The sequence below is a fragment of the Vulpes vulpes genome, chromosome 3 (assembly GCF_048418805.1).
Source record: "Vulpes vulpes isolate BD-2025 chromosome 3, VulVul3, whole genome shotgun sequence".
Classification (NCBI taxonomy): Eukaryota; Metazoa; Chordata; class Mammalia; order Carnivora; family Canidae; genus Vulpes; species Vulpes vulpes.
In genome coordinates this window covers 5,105,471-5,126,170 of record NC_132782.1, presented here as the reverse complement: position 1 = coordinate 5,126,170, position 20,700 = coordinate 5,105,471, and the positions used below count along the sequence as shown (strand labels likewise).

At 35.6% G+C, this 20,700-nt stretch overlaps 1 protein-coding gene across 14 annotated transcripts in view; it reads left to right on the top strand.

Annotated features, from left to right (window-relative positions):
• The window catches only part of CCDC148 (coiled-coil domain containing 148), a 283,318-nt gene that overhangs the window by 77,709 nt on the left and 184,909 nt on the right, over nt 1-20,700 (top strand). For all 14 annotated transcript variants that reach the window (XR_012000288.1, XM_072751567.1, XM_072751579.1 and 11 more), the window contains 2 exons: nt 15,479-15,617; nt 17,973-18,179. Coding sequence is in view for 13 of the 14 variants with exons in the window: in XM_072751567.1 (XP_072607668.1) it covers nt 15,479-15,617; nt 17,973-18,179 (346 nt within the window). In the remaining variant the exon portion in view is untranslated. The remainder of the gene's footprint in view (nt 1-15,478; nt 15,618-17,972; nt 18,180-20,700) is intronic.

Below are 20,700 nucleotides of genomic sequence, written 5' to 3'. Positions count from 1 at the left end.
ACTACTATGTGGTTAGAATATAGTCAATCAATAAATGTTTAGATTGATTATTTGGTTAATTAGGGTTCTCTTTCATCCAAAATAATTTTCCTGAACACTATTTTTAAAGATTTTTATAAAATTGAAACATGATGAAAATATGCCCCTCACAGAGCTCTTTCCTACATAGTTAAGAAATAGTTTTCAAGCATGAATTTTCAGCAACTATGAATTTTTATTTTAAGATGTGAAACTCTTCTTTAGTGGAAATTTATAAATCATTACTAGTAATAATTGGTTTCAATGGAAAATGGAAAATGTGTCCATGGAATTATGTTACCTATAATCCGCTGTGATTTTGTTCTAGAGTAAACACAAAATATGTTTTATAAATTTTTAAAAACATGTTAAATTTTTTTTTAGAAAATGGACTTTTGGATATATCCTGAAAATGACAAGTCCTCTTCTGAATGACAAATACAACATTAGGGGATTTAAAATTCAGTTTTGGCGGGGTCTTCTTTTAATTAAATAAATGAACAAAGCCAGAAATGCCACTGTAGGTTAGATAATTAGCTTACCTCATGTATGTGTTTCATATATGAATTTCTGAGGAATATTTCATAGGAAAATATGCCTTTTATTCTATTATATTGAAGCCAATATTGAAGCCAATTTCATATAAAGGAGTTTCATTTATAGGCAATTCATTAAGAAATGTAAGAATTTTTTTTTTAAGAAATGTAAGGAATTAAAAAAAATGTAAGGAATTTAGTAAAAGGTTTACTTTAATTTACTATAAATCTGTCCCTTCAATAGTTTTCCTCTTTTTCAAAATATATATTCTATTATATTGAAGCTAATATAATATTTTGAATAAAATATTCAAATAATAAATATTTTGAATAAAAATAAATATTTTGAATTCCTTACATTTCTTAATGAATTGCCTATAAATGAAACTCCTTTATATGAAATTGCTAGTGTTAAGAAATAAGTAACAACAAGGAAAACCTTAAATCCTACTAAAGTAGAGTTCTTTGCTTGAATAGCCTCTGGGTACAGCTTCTATTTGTCTTCACATACTTGGAGAGGCAATCTCAGATGAAGCCTGAATCTTTCCTGACCCACACTTTTTCTTACATTTCTGTGGGGATTGTCACATGTTTTTGGGCAGACACTTTTTAGGCTTGTAAGAGCCCTGGCCCTCCCTTGTCTCTCTGCCTTCTTTTTTTCCATCCCTTTACCTTGCAGTAAAGCTCAGAAAAGAAATTAATAATATATCATTTATATGTGCGGATCAATTAATTAATTACACTTTAATTGAAACTCAGTCACAGGGATCCCTGGGTGGTGCAGCGGTTTGGTGCCTGCCTTTGGCCCAGGGCGCGATCCTGGAGACCCGGGATCGAATCCCACATCAGGCTCCCGGTGCATGGAGCCTGCTTCTCCCTCTGCCTGTGTCTCTGCCTTTCTCTCTTTCTCTCTGTATGACTATCATAAAGAAAGAAAGAAAGAAAGAAAGAAAGAAAGAAAGAAAGAAAGAAAGAAAGAAAGAAAGAAACTCAGTCACAATGAAATGCTAACTCAACCATGAACTTAGTTGAAGTCTTTAATTGTAAAATAAACATCCTCTCTCCTTCCCCATCCCAACCTTGTTGAAGAGATTTTAGAGCTTATCAAGTAAGAAGATGTTTTTTAAAATTTTATTCTTTTGTTTTTCTGGGGGATGGATTATAATCAGGCTGCTTGTGGCTAGGTAAATTTAACTTCTTCCTTTTTAAGCATGCTGACTGCCCTATTACCTTTCCTCCCAGATGCATCTTGGCCCACTAGGAAATCTGGCTGAGACTGGTGTTTCTGGGTTAGTAGCTCCTAAACATGGACAAATTTGCCTTGGTAGCCTAAGTGGATACTTTCCACTAAGACCTATCCTTCACAGCTCATTTTCCTACTTCCCTTGTCATGTGAACTCAGTTTCTGCTCTTCCTTTGTACAGTGCTGTACCACTCAGAAAAAGTTGAGATTCACAGTTCCACTGTCATTACTGCAGGTTAAATAGAGAATAAGATGAAAATATATTACATGCTAAGATTTCTGCAGTGGGAAGACACACTGATGGGAAAATAGCTTAAGAAAGCTTAGTGGAGGAAGTAAAGTTCACTACAGAGTTTAAAGATTGAGTAGGATTAGAAAAAGGCGGAAAGGAAGCAGGGAGGACATTCTAAGAAGGGATATTAAATGATTAGACTGTAAACCCCTTGAAGACAAAATAATTTATTAGCAATATTTGTATCCTTAACACCTAACAGAACCTTAGCACCTAGCACATCCTGGCACATAGTAGCTTTCAAATAAATAATTGTTCAGTTGAGTTGAATTAAAGGTGAAAACAATGAAGGTGAGAGTGGCAAGGCATGTTATGGGAGCAGTAGGAATCCACTCTGGAGAAATATAGGTTCATACATTCTAGTTTAAAGTCTGCTTGCCACATGTAATTGTCCAAAATAAATATTATATAATTACTGATATTTTTACTTGGTGAATGTTTATTGAGTAATCCTTAACATAGAGAGGTTTCTGCTAAACTCCTTGGTAGGGGCGCCAGTAGACAGACTAGACTAGAATATGTCCTTGCCTTTTAGAAGGCTTAGAATATTTAGGGGAAGCAACATATATACACATGTATCCCGACCAAATAAGAACTACATGTAAACATTAACTGAAGAGACTATTTTATAAAAATGCTTGTAATGAATGCTGAAGCATCAATAAAATTGAATGAGTTTTCAGGAGTACTTTCTTTGAGGAGAAAAAAAAGAGTAAATGGACTATTTTGAATAAATACAGAGGTGGTTGTCATCAGCAATCTGTGACTGCTGGGCAGTAAGTCACATAAATGTACTATTCTAATTTGCAAAATGAATGATATGTTTAGCTATAATATCAATTGGACTTATAGATTGCCAGTGCCTGCCACTATGTTGATATGGCCATTTCCCATTTTGCTTCTAGCTGCCTTATGAGAATTCATATAGATTGTGTACATATATGTACATACCTACACAAGTGAGTGGATGCTTATTTTAAACAGATGTGTGGTGCTATGACATAAGAAAGTTGAAATATTGAGGGGACATTTTAAAATTATAACATTTTCATTGGGCTAAAGGCAGTGGATGCATGGTTAACCCCAACATTTATTTTAATTCCTTCTATTTTGTAGCAGCTCATTGGTTTGGGTTGGAAAGACTCTATCCCCATATCCAAAGGTAGGCTCTGGATGGGAGTTTGTACCAGTCAGTAACCTTATTTCCCCTGAGCTACAGCAACTAGATGTTACTCTGACATGGGAAGCTATTGGAAGTAAAAGTGTGAGAGCAGTGTGGAGTAACAAGACCTAACGTGTTTTAGCAGGATCACTTTGGGAGTTGCTGTGTTTAAGATGGAGGTAGAGAGGGACAAGAAAAGATTGAACACTTAGGAGGTTACTAAAGTAATGGAGATAATGGGAGATAATGGTGGCCTGGATCAGGAAGTGGGGGTGTTATGAAATAGCCAGCTTTTGAACATATTTTAAAGGTAGAACCAACAGCATCTGCTGAAGAGTTCAAAAGGCATGTGAAAAAGAGTAACAAAAGAATAATCAAAATTTTTGAGGTTGAGCAACTGGGAAGATGTAGTTATCATCAACTGAGATAGGGAAGACTATAAGAAAAGTAGGGTTGTGCTATGTGGAAGACCAGATGTTTCGGTTTAGACATATGGGTTTGAGATCCTGTCAGATATCCAAGTACAGATTCTGGGAAGGAAGTCAGTTATATGACTTTGGAGTCCAGGAGAGAGATCTGAGTTGGAGATTCGTATTTGTGAGTCATCACCATGAAAATGGGTGTGATCACCAAAATAGTGAGTGAAGAGACAAAGGAGAGATCAAAGATGGATCCCTAGGTCTGCTGGCATTAAAGCATCAGCAAGGAGAGGGGTAACCCAATACTGTATGCTGAGGAAAGGTCTATAAGATATGAAGAAAACCAAGAAACTGTACTGTCCTGGAAGGCAAATGGAGAAGAAGTGGTCAGTAGTGTGAGCTGAGGAGGGATGATCACTGAATAAATGCTGCTAAGTCAAATAAATATGGCTGATAATGGACTGTTTGCTCAAGATGATAAGCAACTGTTGAGTCGTTGGTAACCATTTTCATTGAAGAATTGGGAACAGATGCCCAATTGGGTTTGATTTAAGTGAATGGGAGGAGAGAATTGAAGACAATGAGTATAGACAGCTCTTCTGAGAAGTTCTTTGTAAATGAGAGCAAGAAAGTAGGGCCAGACTTTTATGTTGTTGATTTGTCTTTTGTTTTGCTTAAAATGGGGGAAATATTACTCTGTTTGATACTAATAAGAATAATCCAATAATGGGATTTGGTACACAAATAGAGGAACAAACAGATAGTTCATCTACCCCAGTAACAGGTAGAGACACACAGTACATGGTACGGGTACTGAGAGGTGAATAGATGTCATAGTGGCAGTCTATAGAACTCTGGGTAGGAATTCCAAATACAAATGACAAAGAAATTTATGAAAACCTTTCTACTCATCAAAGCAATAAAATTTTTTTAAAATACTCAGATTTTTACCTATAAAATGGTAAAACATAAAAAATTATCCAAAGTTGAAAATATAGAAGAAATGGGCATTTTCATACATGAATGGTATATAAATTCTTTTGGAAAGCAATCTGACACTATGTCATCAAAAATTTTTATAAAGGTGAGTAATTGTTTAGAAATAATCTTAAAGAAAACAATCATAGATGTGAAATAAATAGTTTGCTTCAAGGATATTCAACATTGTTTTTTTCCTTTCATTCGTGATAGCAAAATCCTTAACGTGACAAAATAGCCAACAATTAGAGGATTATCTCCATTAATTATGATATATCCACTTTCGTTAATAATTATATTAAACAATTTATAATGGTACAAATAACTGCAATAAGTTGCTATGCAATTAGAAATTAGTCTGAAAAATAGTGAATTCTCTTTTTTTTTCCTTTTCCTTCTGAAAGTGTTACATCTACATTTATAAAGCTACAGAAAAAAGACTGGAAGTTTATCTAAACAAGCAATAACAACAGTTACCTCCAGGAGGTAAAATTATACATAATTTGGCATACCTGTTGTTTTTGTAAAACAAAAACACAGATTTTTTAAAATCTAAAGAGTGAAGGGGATACTGTTGATATTTAATGACTGTTAAATGACATGACAGGTATATGCCATTTTAATCCTCAATACAGCCCATTTAAAAAATGACTTTACAAATGAAGAAACTGCAGCTAAGTGGAAAGTGAAGAATTTCTCCAAAGTTTCTGAGGTAGCAGATAGTTGAACAGTTGAATGAGTTTCTTCTGCTCATCTGAATTGACAGCTTTTCCCTCACACTATACCACTTCAAGCATGTACATATATCGGTTGTGTTGGTCATGCATTGATAGAAGTATGATGCGAGCCACAGATTTGAACCTCATATAATGATAATTTAAAATTTTTAAGTAGCCATGTTAAAATATTCTTTAAAAGATGAAATTTATTTTAATAGTATATTTCATTTAACTCAATACTTCAAAACATTATAATTTTAATATATAATCAATATTTTAAAATTATTGAGATACAATACATTCCATTTTCACATGAAGTCTTTGAAATCTGGTCTGCAGATTACCCTTGCAGCACACCTTAATTGGGACTAGCTATGTGTTAAGTCCTGAATAGCCACATGTGGCTTGTGGCTACTGTCTTGGACAGCACAGCTTTAAAGGATGTTGTCTTCTACTCTAACTTACATATATTTTAAATCTGACTACAGTTGAACCTATTTCTTTATTCAATATGTATAAAGCTATTTAGATTCTATTTAGGCTGTATTTCATTAGTAACATGAAGACAAGTTTGATTGCTTGTTTTAGACTCAGATGAGATTGTGGCTTTAATTTCCTAATATTTGGATGAATTAATCATATAGATGAGACATAATTGTCTGATGCTCCATTTAGCTATGTCAGATCTGAAGCCAATATGCAGCAAAAGCTATAGAGAGATAACAAATAATTTCTACTTTATTGCTTGATAGGTATATTAAATTTTAAATATTGATTCATAATTATTATCCTATTATTTTATGAGATCAGAATCTGAGTACTATTTAAAAATTCACAATGATTATAACAATTTTGCCCTCTGTGTGTACATTATCAAGGCCTGTAGTTTCAATTAAATTATTTTAATTTACTCTGTGAAGTTACTTGTTAGTAACTTTCAAGATAACTGTTTGGTTGCCTTATATATATGTTTCCTTATATATATATATTTTATCTTAATACATAAATAATTACATTTATTACAGAAAATTTTTTAAAAATCAAGACAAGCAAAGAGAAATGAAAGTTAGTCTTAGGTTCCCAACACTAAGAGATAGTCTCTGGTAGCATTTTATATATTTAAGTTATATGTATATTGTTTATAAAAATGAAAACATACTCTACACATACTCATTGTTTTTCCTGTTTGTGAATGAAGTCCAATATTATTCATTTTTCCAATCAAGGTTTACTAACCTATGTTTTAGGTCACTGTATTAAATATTCCTTTACAACATATTTTTTATTATATGCATGATATTACAATATGTGGTTGTACCAGATAAATTCAACCCATTTCCTGGTTTTGGATTCATTTTGATATTTGTTTAAAAACCTTGGAACAAATAACTCTGTTGCTATATTTTGAGTAATCCCATGATATTCACTTAACATGAATTTCTGGAAGTGAATTGCTGAGTCAAAAGGATTGAAAAATTCTAACGTTTTTAAGAGTATTGCTTTATTGCTCTCCAGAAAAGTAGAAAATTTATACATTGACCAGCAGACTTTCCATTGTTTGGCTTATCTTTTTGGGCTTCATTGGATTTTGCAATCATGTGTGAATATCACCAGTGTCTTGCTCATATGCTCTTTCTCTCTCTTTTTCAATACTTATTTACGTAGCATAGCTCTGTCACTATCTTTATGTGAAAGTTTTGCCAACAGAATTGGCAAAAAAGATGAAAAAGATAAGAGCCAGCATCAGAAGCCAGCACTCAATAAACAGTGAGTGGCTTCATGTAATTTTCTTTAAAATATTTTTAATAAACAAATATTTACACGTGAGGATGTTGCTTGATAAATACAAGATAGAAGAAAGAGAGGGAAAGGAACAGAATAACTGATACTTACTTGATGATGTTACAACAAGTTAAAACATCAGGGCCTTAATTACCAGGTGGGATTCTTTTCTGAGAATGTAGTCTTGGAAATTTTAGAAAATTTCAGTGCCTGGGGATGTCCAGTCTCAGGTGCTACATGTCTGATCTGGGCTGGTTGTATGTCAAGGTTGAGACATGCTCTCCTTTGCTTCCCTAAGGGGAGAAGTGCTCAGAATTAGGAACATAATTATTTGAACATTAGCATGTTTGCTTAATCACATTGGTTATATGACCCACTCGTACAGCATCCTAGGTTATGGTAACTCTCATTTTCTCTTGGCATATTCCAACATGGTTTGTCCAATCTGACTTTGCAATTTTTGTTACAGGGAGGCCATAATTGTAGACTATGATTTATTTTTGTCACGTATATTTAACAGCTTTCTCTTAAATATGTCATTGAAAATACTTAATTACTTTATGACTCTTGAACTAAAAGCCATATTTGACAATTGTTCAACATACTTTTGGTTTGTTATGGGAATGAAGTATATTTTAAGTTGTTTTGGCTAAGGTGGAATGCATTTTATCAAGGAAAAAAAATGGATGCAGTTTCTGTAGTGTACCCCAAAAGCTAATCTTAAAGTTTGTTTGATTAATTAATAATCCAACTTGTATAATTACTCAGATGTTTGTTTAAATATGTCTGTGAAAATATAAGAATAATGGCTATAAGTTTCTAGATTCAACCATCCTTATTGTTAAAATCACTGCAGCCCGTATCTGCCTTCTTGATATAATTGTTTCAGCTAGAAACTACACAGTGTAGTGTTGTCTGAAGCTACATTTTTAATACTTTTGAAGACTGAAAAATCTGGGTTTTGCAGGATGAAGGAGTGGGAGTGGGGTTTCTCTTCTTTGCTGGATGTGAAATCAAATTAATCCTGAGTAAATCAGATTGGAGAAAATGGAAACAGCAGGTTGAAAGATTTGTGTCCAGGACAATTGACATATGTTATTTTAACCTGGTTAATACAGATAGAATTTATTATTAAAATAATAAAATATGTGTAGCATATCCCTTATACCTTGAGGCCCAATCCTTTGAGGAAACCATATCATTAGAAATGAGACTATGAAGAACCAGTAATGTAAGAAATTATAATCAACATGCTCAGACTTATGTCTATCTGCCATATTAGTGCCTATACAAGAAAATAATAAAGTTGAATATTGATAATGTCTAAAAAATAATAAACTGAGAAAGAGGACTGTCAGTACTAATCAATTCTTATAATTTTTTAGTGATTACTGACAGTTGATTTGAAATGATATTCTCCTATTTTAATGTGGCATTTAAAATTTCAAAAGCCTGAGGCACCTGGCTAGCTCAGTTATAACAGCATGTTACTCTTGATCCTAGGGTAGTGAGTTCAAGCCCCACTTTGGGCATGGAGCCTACTTAAAAAATAAATAAGTAAATAAAATTTCAAAGGCCCTCAATGGTTAATTGAATTTTTCCTCATGCCATCCCAAAGAAGTAGACCAGTTTTATTATTCTTAAAACCGAGTCTTAATGTCTATACAGGTAACTTTATTAACTTCAACTTTATTGCACTTAAAAATGTTCTTACTTCCTCAAAACGAAAAATAAAATAGTAACATGGTTGCAAATTCTGGATCAGCAGGATTTAAAAAATGGAGCATATAACATGCTCGTAGATGATCTTGTCTTTTTTTTTAAATTTTTATTTATTTATGATAGTCACACACAGAGAGAGAGGCAGAGACATAGGCAGAGGGAGAAGCAGGCTCCATGCACCGGGAGCCCGATGTGGGACTCGATCCTGGGTCTCCAGGGTCGCACAGTGGGCCAAAGGCAGGCGCTAAACCGCTGCACCACCCAGGGATCCCATGATCTTGTCTTTACTGATTCTATACATTTGAGTTTGAGTTGGTTATGTTTAGTTTTGGGTTTTGTCCTAAAAATGGCCCTTGATGTTGAACACCTGACAGTTGCTAATCATCTGAGGAATGTTACCGTAGATGGTGGTCTCTGGACACATTGGATCTGCATCTCTTTAATCTCTATATCCTTCATAGCACTTTCCTTCCAAAGCAATATTAGGATGCCATATTTAAAAAGTCATTTTTTCTTTCTGTCAGTTAGCTATCAAATAGGGTATCTTTGTCTATAAGTAAGAAAATCTCAACACAAGTCAATACCACTTAAGCAATAAGGAGATTTCTTTTCTTATTTCCCATAAAGTGCAGAAGTAGAGAAGTCCAAGCACAGTGAAGTCTGGGTTTTCTACATTCTGTGCCCTGCCTTCCTGCAAGTTAGATGCTTCCTGCAGCAGTTCCCTCCATAATATTCAGAGGCAGAAAAGGACCATTTCTTCCTTGTAAGCTAAGAAAACTTTGCCTTAGAAGACTTCTCTTCACATTTCATTGGCCAGAATTGGGTCTTTCATCCATGCTTATACCAAACACTGGCCAGAAGAACAGGATGCTTGTAAATAGATGATTGTTAATGGATTAAATCAATTAAGATTCAGTCTCAGGGCTGGGGATGGTGCTCACCTTCCCTGGAGAGGGGGCTCTATGGAAGAAGGTAGATCTTGAATAAAATTAGGATTCTGGTGGGCAGAAGCAGGAGTAGGGGCAATGTTTGCTACAATTACCTTTTCCTTATACTTCTTATGATGAATATAATTATTTAAAACCCAGTACATGGAGTGGTTGAGCTATTATATTTTACTTTTAACAGGCTGTTTTATCCCCTGAACTCAAAACTTCCACTAGGAGTTATATTGCCTCTTAAAACTGTGTAGATGGATGTAGGGATAAGGTGGTTTAGGAGTCTTGCCATCAACCCAGCTACTCCACTTCTAAAAAATACACATTGTAGTAAAAAAAAAATCAAGCTTTCTATGACAACTATTACCACCCTCCCCTATCTAAGAAAAAACACTGTACTTGCTACGTAAATAGCAATTACAGCTTCCAAATAAGTCACTTAACCTCCTCTTCTGGCCAGATTCATACCCCTAAACCTTTCTATGAAAAATTCTGGAGGGATCCCTGGGTGGTGCAGCAGTTTGGTGCCTGCCTTTGGCCCGGGGCGCGATCCTGGAGACCCGGGATTGAATCCCGCGTCGGGCTCCCTGCATGGAGCCTGCTTCTCCCTCTGCCTCTGCCTGTGTCTCTGCCTCTCTGTCTCTCTCTGTGTGACTATCATGAATAAATAAATAAAATCTTTAAAAAAAAATTCTGGAGTCATCAATTTTAGAACTCTGCCATAGTTTTACTTCCCTGTCACCTCTCAAAAGACTATGGCTTTGGATGCTGATGCAAGTTCTTGCTTTATCCTATGGGCAATTTTGTTGTTCATTCTTTAATTCAGTGGATTTTGGCCATGCTTCTACATTTCATTTTAGCCAAAAGGCTGAGAAGCAAAGGTCATACTTCTGAGAGCCTACTTTATTCTAGCCATCAGCTCCCACCTCAGTAGGCAGACTGGGTGGAGCCTGGGACCCTGAAGGTGAGAACTACTAAGTGAGAATAGATTTCCTGGAAAGAAATGTACTTACTCAAACAAGACCCAAGGAGGAGATTCTGTTGTTCAGAAATAAGTGTAAGGCTGGGGAGCCCCCCCGCTGTAAACCAGGCTAAAAATCAAAGATAGATTTATATTTGAATAAAGGGAGTGGGGTGGAGTGAGGAGACAGTTTCAGGAACCAGGCTGATTAGATTCAGTGTTTGGGTCTGAGTCGGAAAGACAACACTAAAATGTAGAATCAAGTTGTATTTCCTAGAAGATCAGACCCAGTGTAGCCAAATAAGCCGATTACATCAGAACGATCTTTTATTCACGTTAATCCATCAGTGAACCAATCCTGCTTCTTAGTGGTGAGAATCACTAGATGTCTCCTGCCCCTGTTATACTAGAAGAGTTAAGAATTTTTCTCTAGGCTAGATTCACTATGCCCAGTTGCCAATCTCAAGCTAGCTGTTGGATGTGTCAGGCAGCTTAAGGAGGTGCTACCATTTTGCTGGTAAACTCCCTTCACTCTGAGAAAATTATAAAACAATTTTCAGCCATTTGTGAACACCATGTTTAGTATCATAGACTTGTATCTGCTATTAAAGTACTAGGTTACCCTCATGTACCTTGTTTGCCATCATTGGCTACCTCTCTGCCTCTCCTCCACCACAAATGTATTTTGGTGTCATGGAACCAGAATGTTAAGGAAGTGACTTAAGCTTGACTAAGAAGAAAACTAGTAGTTCAGTTAATTGTGAGTCAGTTTAGGATTTTTAGGTGATCCAAACGGGTAGAATTAGGGAGACTTATCAACCTTGGTGTAGTTACATTCTCACAGCTGACATTCTCCTTTTCTAAATTACCTATTTTGTCTCACATCCTGGGATATCATGATAAAATTATATCATGGGACTTCATTATGGGGCAGGGATGGGGGGTGGTGGAGATTGAATGGTAGATACTTCACATTTTTAGAATCTGGAATTCCCTGAAGTATTAGAAGTGCCCAGGAAGCCTGGAAACTATAAAATCTTGTGCTATTATAAAGATGAAAATTATGAAACATTTTAAATTAGAAAATTTGGGTGGACAAAAAGAATAGAAATTGCACAGACCTGCCAAAAAAATTTTTTTTGTCTAAAGATAATTTAAAAATTGCAAAAGTTTAGGATAATTTTAAAGCCTTCTTTAAACTTTTTAAAATTATAGAGTCACTTTTCAAATTTAGAAATCTGGGTAAGTGATCAGAATAGTTTTCAATAGCTGCATAATTTAGCTACTTCTGTTATTGGAATCACTAGCAAAGCAATTAAACAGAAAACTTTGGAAGGTAAAACAGGAACTTTGGAAGGTAAAAGCTAACCTTAGTTATTCTATATAGCTTAGCTTTTTATATAGATTTTCCTGTACAATGAAAAGACGATTAGTAAAGATAAATTTCCAGATTGGAATTTAGAAATACAGATTTATTAAATTTGATTTTATTTTAGGGGCCAAGTAGGAAACAGCTACTTTGTTATTGTGAAGAGGCTATTATGTTTGAATATTCCTTTAGATTTTTACTATCCAGAAGACTCAGTGTATATATAATGGTGGGAGCTTTCTCCCTTGCAAACAGCATCCTGATGGAGATGATGTATGACGGTGCCATTAACTATTGCCAGTGTGAATATTTGCCTCAAAATTTAGGCCTGTGGCTCTGGAAACTGCTATAAATACTCTAAAATAATAATATTGTGAGTATTTATGTATCATTTTAAGTATGTTTTTTGTTTCTATTCCATGTATTCTAGAAAAATGACTTACAATTTGTGTAATTGTGGTAATTGGAAAAAGCTGTTGAGATGTGAGGTTTCTAAAATCAATAAGAAGAGCAAAATGGATGTGATCATTTGTAGCATGCTTGCTTTGAAATAGTTTTGATGTTGTATTATCATTTCATATGTTTAAGTGGTTTTGATGTTGTCGCTAAAATGGCACCTAATTAATACATTCACACAATACATTAAAATGCACTCAGTGCCACAAATTCTCCTGCTGCTGCATTTATTTATAGCAATGTACACTGCTTAATGTGTGCTTTTATTTGAAAAGCATTTTTGTAAATGTTTGCCATTTACACTTTCTTTTTGAGTGTAGCCGCAATCTTGTACCACCATTCAATATGAAAGATCATCAAAGCAATTAACTTAGAAGTACTTCTCCATTTACCAAAGGATTAAAACTATCTTTGAAAATTATAGGTAAGATAGTTTAGAGATCATCTTAGGTCAGGTTCTGTAGAAGAAAAGCTGAGACAGAAATGGTAAAAACAAGTGATTTGTTGGGGCAATACTCTCAGAAGGATGGTAAGGGGAAGAAGGAAAGAGGAGAGGAAAATGTCTATGTATGGAGGTGATCTCAGTGGAAATGGGCTGCAGTTTGCTCCCACAGTGAAACTCTAGAGCATGAATGGTATCATGGGATTGGTTCCATCAGGAGGTAAGTGAGCTGGCGGTTCTATACCCAATGTCAGCCAAACATTGGTTGCAGCTGGCCTTCAAAAACAGGTAGGAGAGAAACATTTTGGGTGAGGCAGTTCCCATTTGGTCCAGGACAATTCTCCAGTGAATGGAGGTACATCTGTGAATTATCAGCATTTTGGTGATGGGACTTTGAGCCAATAAGGGAGATATGGCATAACACCAACAGCATCCACTGTATAGATGAATGACAACTTAAGAGATTGGACAATTTATTGGACCTTGATTCTGTTACTTTCCCCTCGTCAGCACACACCCTACTACATACATCCACATTTATAATCAAATAAAGGTGGAAAGTCAAACTATGTTCAAGTCCCTTTGATTAGGAAACAGTTTAAAAGCATAAATGAAGACATGGACTTCAGGTCAATTTTTTTTTTTTTTTGTTACTTGTGGTGCAGTAAAAGAGAATTTATGTGGCTAACTGCTATTAAAATACATTTTTGTTATGAATGAAAATGAGTTCAAGAGAGGAGCTTAGGTATTATCTGTGAAGACTTGAGGGTGGTGTTTTGTTTCGTTTTTTAAAGATTTTTATTTCTCTATCTGAGAGAGAGAGAGCACAAGCGGGGGGTGGGATGGAGTGGGCTGAGGTGGGGGGCAGAAGGAAAGGGAGAAGCAGGCTCCCCGCTGAGCAGGTAGGCTGACTCGAGGCTCAACACCAGGACCCTAAGATCATGACCCAAGCTGAAGGTAGAAACTTAACTGACTGAGCCACCCAGGCGCCCCAGACTTGAGAGTGTTTTAAATGCCAAGTACACTCAGGCAAGAATTTCTGCAGGCTCCATACCCCTATTTGAAATGGTTTGTTTGCAGAAGGCTTCGACTGTCTATGCATTCATAACTGATTCAGACAGAACCAATACACTTGGTGTGTTCAATGAAACAACTCCTCTCAAAGTAGTTCTCTGCCATAGATTATTGTGTCATACAGAAGTGTGGAGTATGCTTCCTAGCAGAGCACCTCCAACCCTCTTTTTTCTTCCCATTATAGAGCTGTTAGTAAAGATTATCTTCTTTGAAAGAGAATTTTTTCTTTCTTGCTACTTACTGGAATAATGAAATGCTTTACAAAAACTAGGTAACCTTGTATGAGGACGGTGGAATTCCCATTAGTATCACTGATTTAAAGAGCTTTTTATTCTATTTTAAGTTGTCAAATATTTTTCAAGGGCATAGAAGACATATGAGAAATTCTTTGAATTGCACAATTAACTTCAAAGTAGAAGATCATTGATATAGTAGAAATAAACAATAGCAAGTCTCCATCTTGGATCAAAGAAATACTTGTTGCTAATAATATTCTCTCTGATTGCATCTGTATTTGATTATTCCAATTTATTAAGCAGGAATAATAAATATGCAAATAAACCCAGAATGATAAAGAGACATTAATTCCGTTTAGACTTCAAGCTGATATTGCAACCTTTCCACTCTGCACAGGGCTTTGCTAAAAACTTATGTAGAACACAAACCAGGCCAGTGCCTAGGAGTTTCCTGAAATGATAAAGGCATTTTTGGTGTAGGGTGGACATGTTTTTAGGTAGGGCCTTGAAGAGTTGTTCCTATTTACAAATTATTTCTTTAGTGATCTGAAATTTAATACCACTGGTAATCTTCTCACTAATATTTCTAGTCTTAATTCCATAGTGAGAAGTTGAAAGGGTAAAGTAAATGACAATTTTAGACTTATTTTAAAGTGAAACTTTAAATAAGTACTTTCCTCGGGCCTTAATTTCCTTTGTGTAATTGTTCATTTAGCTGTCTACATTTGTGCTTTCCTCCAGGAATAAAAATTCTTTTTATTCTGTATGTCTCAATAATTTATTTCCCCATGTTCATTTATTTCTCTCATTGGCCATGATTTTTAAAATATTATCATAGGAAGGATAGAATAAATATTTTTAATATATTATGTCACTTGGCAAACTTCTTGAAATAATGCCTGGAATTTGTGGCAAGACCAATAAAGGATTGAAGGACCTATTTTATTAGAATTTAGAACCTTTTCTATAGCAGACATTTAATTTGGCTAATGTATTTAAAATAAACAAATAAACAAACACCAGGCTTCATTTTATGTAATCTGTACCATTTGCTAGTAGCTTGAGCAGTTTGAGTTCTCTGTAACTCCATGATTGCTTAACAATATGTTATGACTTTTTTATTGCTTCCAGAAATTTCCAGTTAAGTGAAGAAGACCACTGGATTTACCAGGCTGTTTTGGATCAGTATCCTGGAGATCTCTGTGGCAGAAGGACTCTGTATCTGAACATGTTACAAAGATATTTTCCTCACAAATCTAGGCATGATTTGGTGAGTGCTGGACTATAACAGCAAATTAAATAATTCTGGTGGTCAGTAATTACTAGGCAAAATTTATATTTTTAGATATAAATTTAAAAATATATATATATTTTTAGTTATATTTTTCCTACACTCTAGCAAATAACAGAGTTATAGGTTGAAAGTCTCTCATTTGTCAAATCCTATGGTCCATAAGAAGGTGGAAAACCCTTTAAGCAACATTTATTCTCTTCCATGCTTGCTTGCACCAAGATCTTTACTGTGATCTCCTGGGTTCCTCTACCAGTGTTTGGCCTCTGGGTGCCTGTGCATTCACCTGCTCATCTTCAAAGATTCTGGAATCTCTGGGTCTTGAAAGTGGTGACAGCTCATCTATCCACAGAGCCTGTCACATCTGAGCCCTTCTGGTCATGGGGAAGCCAGCACTTCCCTTGAGGGCTGGCGCTTACCTATGTCATCCCCGCAACAATGATTCCACTTGATCCCCTTTGGTGAGTCTGAAACACAAATGCCCCAAATTAGAGCTCAGAGTCATGAATGAAATTTCCCCAAGAAAGTCCTGGGAAATTATTGTTTCATTCTTTAGTTCATAAGGCCACAAAGACAAGTAAACAAAAGTTACCATGTCACCAATTAACTTTACCATAACTCACCTTAACACATATGCAAACAAACACATGTGAACTCTTAACTTTTAAATGGGCCACGCTACAAAATATTATCACATACTCTGCACTTCTGTAATTATTTAAAATTAAGCAAGTAGAATTTACCCTATAGCAGTCATGTGTAAGCTCCTATAAGATGTATAACAGTGGATGAAAGAGTACTATTTTTATTCTATTTTACAGATAAAGAAACTTAAGCAAAGGTCACTCATCCAGTATGACCATCCTCTCCTACCCCCATTCCCCTGCCAACAATTATTTAATTCTGATCTTTATTTTGTTGTAGATACCTGTTATGTAAAAAACATGTTATGCAATAAATAATTCACTCTAGATTTTTAAAGTCTTAATTTATTAAATTAGATCATTATTTTTATTCCCCGTTGGTTCTATTTATTTCTGTAACCAGCTGTCATTTTTAACTTTGTAAGTTTTTGTATTTACCTGCTATTGACATGATAAAGATTTTTATACTCACTTCTTACATTAGGTTGATTAGTATTCATTTCTGCATGGTGTATGCTTCCTTTCTTAGTGTTTGACAGATTTTAAGTATATTTTTGGCTTTTGGAAACAAAGCTCAGAAGTTTCCAGAACATATTTTAGTAACTGATATTTGGTCTAAGTGAATCCATAGCCTGTTTCATCCTGTACCTAATTAACCATAACTAAATTATTGTTTTAGGACAACCTTATCTTGCTTGCTAGATTCTTTTGTCACTCCACTTAGGGGTTAAATAATATATTAAATTCAGAGATGTGGTCTAAACTGGCAAAATAAAGAATTATGTAGGTCAATGGCTCTCAATTTCAGGAGACACAACTTTATATAAGGAGCATCTCAGAATCACCTACAAAGATTTTTCAAACTGCTCAGGCACTCTCCATTCCTGTTCTTCCCCTCAAGACTCTGAGATCTCTCATGGTTGAGATTTACTGCCAGCAGGAACTACCAGTACCCATGTTAGACTGTCCATGTCCATCAGGACTGCAGGATGGGAAAAGCTAACATAATTGCTGTAATTCCCTTAAATTTAGATATCCTATCACCTGAATATTTCAGTAATCAAGGGCAAACTGAGGTTTTAAGGATTATGATAGGAATATACTTTTATTGGCATGTGTCTAGATGAAGCACTTGAAGTAATTGTTAAAATATCCCAACTGGTTTAAAGATAGAATATTTTTGAAATTATATACAGGGGAAATAATGCTTTTTGTGAATAGTTTCATTGCTGTGTAGATGTGGAAGTTGTTTTAGGACTGCCTAGTGAGAGTCCATCCTATACAAGGCAACTAAGGACTTACAAACATTAAACAACTGGTCCTTAGTCACCAGTTAACCATCAGCTCATAACTTTCAGACTGGTACCTGGTCCTGGTTACTACATTCACTATTAAGATGTTTGTCCCCAGTTTTTCTAAATCATTGGTTATAATTCATTTTATTCATTTTAACAACAATGACATAAAGTATAGGCTCAGTTTCATAATAAGTGTCTGCCATCTGTTATCTTTTCAGGTGGAGCATGAGAAATATTGTGATCAATATCGCTTTGCTAGGGACACTATTAAGATGTTTGTCCCCAGTTTTTCTAAATCATTGGTTATAATTCATTTTATTCATTTTAACAACAATGACATAAAGTATAGGCTCAGTTTCATAATAAGTGTCTGCCATCTGTTATCTTTTCAGGTGGAGCATGAGAAATATTGTGATCAATATCGCTTTGCTAGGGAGCAGCGAAGGATTCTGATATCAAATTGGAATAAGAACAGGAGAGACTTTATCCAGAAGGCTGTGCTGACCCTTGCGGAGGCCTGCGCAGCACATGCAATAGAGGGTACTTTGGCTAAGGACAGAAGAAAGCAACAGGAACTGTGTGCTCATCTGAAAGCCAAGGTGAGATGCTCTGCTGATGGTGTTTCAGGGTTTGCCCTCGTGTTCATTTAAGAACACTCTTTCCCTTTTGCTCAAACCCAACCTAAAGTTTGGTTTCTCTAAAATTTTTATTTTGAATAAAACTGTTAGTTTGAACCATATGAAATTGCAATTCTTGTAGATCAACAGTAGTCAACAATCAACAATTTAATATGGTTCAAGTGGAAATTCCTGCAGCAGGAGGTCAGTGTTTAAGTCTGGATTGAGAGATACCCAATGTAAACCACAAATGCTGCACACCAGGGAAAGGTGCTGGATGAAAAAGCAGAAAGTAGCTATAAAGTGAAGTCTGATTCTGGCTCCCACACTCTTGGACCTCTCATTCACATTAAAAATGTAAAAAAGAAAAGGTACATTTACGAAGAGGGGAGAGAATTTGTGAAGAGATATGTTGGGAAGAGCCCAATGGGCAAAGCAAAAGGTGGAGTGGATGGGGTATTCCTCTTCTATAGCTCCAGTAAGCGGCCTCCAGTTTGACTTGGAAAGTTTAGTGGGGAAGCTCTGCAGTTGGGGCTTGAGGATCAGTGTCTGATGCTCACAGGGAACTAGAGGAGCTGCCTCTGTGGCAGACTTGAAAACAAGGATGGCTGCTGTGTTGCAAATAACTGCATTCCCCAGACTGGTCGCCAGTGCATGAGTCCTGGAGGCCCTATGTCGATGGATGTAGCCTCCCTAGGAGTATTGACAGGACCATTAAAAACCGGTTTTATGGAGGTACAGCATCACACACAGTAAAGCACACAAATCTTTACTTATTGGTAAATGACATGGTAGGAGAATGATAGTAAAACAAGAAATTTTATTCTAGTGGTAGAAAAAAATAACCTGCAGTTAATAGTTATACTACAGCAATTAATAGCGTATAAAAACAAATATCTCTTAAAACATTAGAGGAAAAATGCCTGCTCTGAAGTGTTTTAAACAAAAAGATATTATATTGGGCATTGCATAAGCTTGGGCCTTGGAAGGAAGAGAGGCTGCATCCAAGCCTGATCTATCTACAATGGGCTATAGAGCTAAGGCACATTTCTTCTCCGTCTGCAGCTGATAAGAAAACACACTGGGGTCAGAGACTAGGACAAGTCTTTATATACTCCTTAGTCTTGTTGATATTCAATTTGTGCACATTATCATTAGCCTTTCCACTGTGCTGTGGGGGTATTTTCTTCTTATCGTATTGTATTGATGTAAACATGCAGTAAAGAGCAGAGAACATAAGTGTGTGATTGAATGAAATTTTACAGACATATATTGCCTCATGTAAAAACCACTGAGATGAAAATATAGGACGGGGACTCCTGGGTGGCTCAGCAGTTAAGCATCTGCCTTCAGCTCAGGATGTGATCCTGGAGTCCCGAGATCGAGTCCCACATTGGGCTCCCTGCAAGGAGCCTGCTTCTCCCTCTGTCTGTGTCTCTGCCTCTCCCTTTCTGTGTCTCTCATGAATAAATAAATAAATAAAATCTAAAAAATAAAAAAACAACAAAAAAAAAGAAAATATAGAACGTTTCCTGAAGCTCAGTTTCCCTCATGCCTCTTCTCAGTATATATTACCTGCACCCATAACCTCTATTCTGAATTCATCACCATAAATTAGTTTTACTTATTCGTAAATTTCATATAATTCAAATCATACAGTATATACTCTTGTACTTCCTTGACTTGTCATATCTGTGAGTTTCATTCTTGTTGCATGTTGCAATTATTTTTCTTTGTTGCTAGGTAGTATTTCATTGTAGACATATACCACAATTTGCTTATATATTACCCCTGTTAATAGAAATTTGTGTTATTTCCGGTTTTTGTTCTTATGATAATGGTGCTAGAAACACTCTTGAACATGTCTTATGGTGGACATATGCACTCATTTCTATAGGATTTATACTTGGGAGTGGGATGGCTGGATCAGGTGTGTTTAGCTTTTGTAAACACTGCCAAATAGTTTTCCAGAGAGGTTACACAAATTTGCAGCTGGTTTCAATTGCTTCATGTCCTAACCAACATTGGTTGGTTGCCAGTGTAGTGGTACCTCAACAAGGTTTTCATATACATTTAGGATAGATGATGAATGTCTTTTCTTTCTTTCTTTGTTTCTTTGTTTCTTTTAAAGATTTTATGTATTTATTCATGAAAGACATAGAGGAGAGAGGCAGAGACACAGGCAGAGGGAGAGCAGGCTCCCTAAGGGGAGCCAAATGCGGGACTCTATCCCAGGATCTTGGGATTACAACCTGAGCCAAAGGCAGATGCTCAACCACTGAGCCACCCCAGTGTCCTGATGAATGTTTTTTTCATATGAGTGTCTTTTCATGTGCATGTTGACCGTTTAGATATCACCTCCTGTGAAATGTCAACTCAAGACTTTTGCCCATTTTTCTATTGGGTTGTCTGTTTTTTTCTTATTCATTTGTGTATTCTTTATATATTCTGTATGCAAGTTCTATTTCCTTTCTTTCTGTGACTTTTCACTTTGTTAATGGTG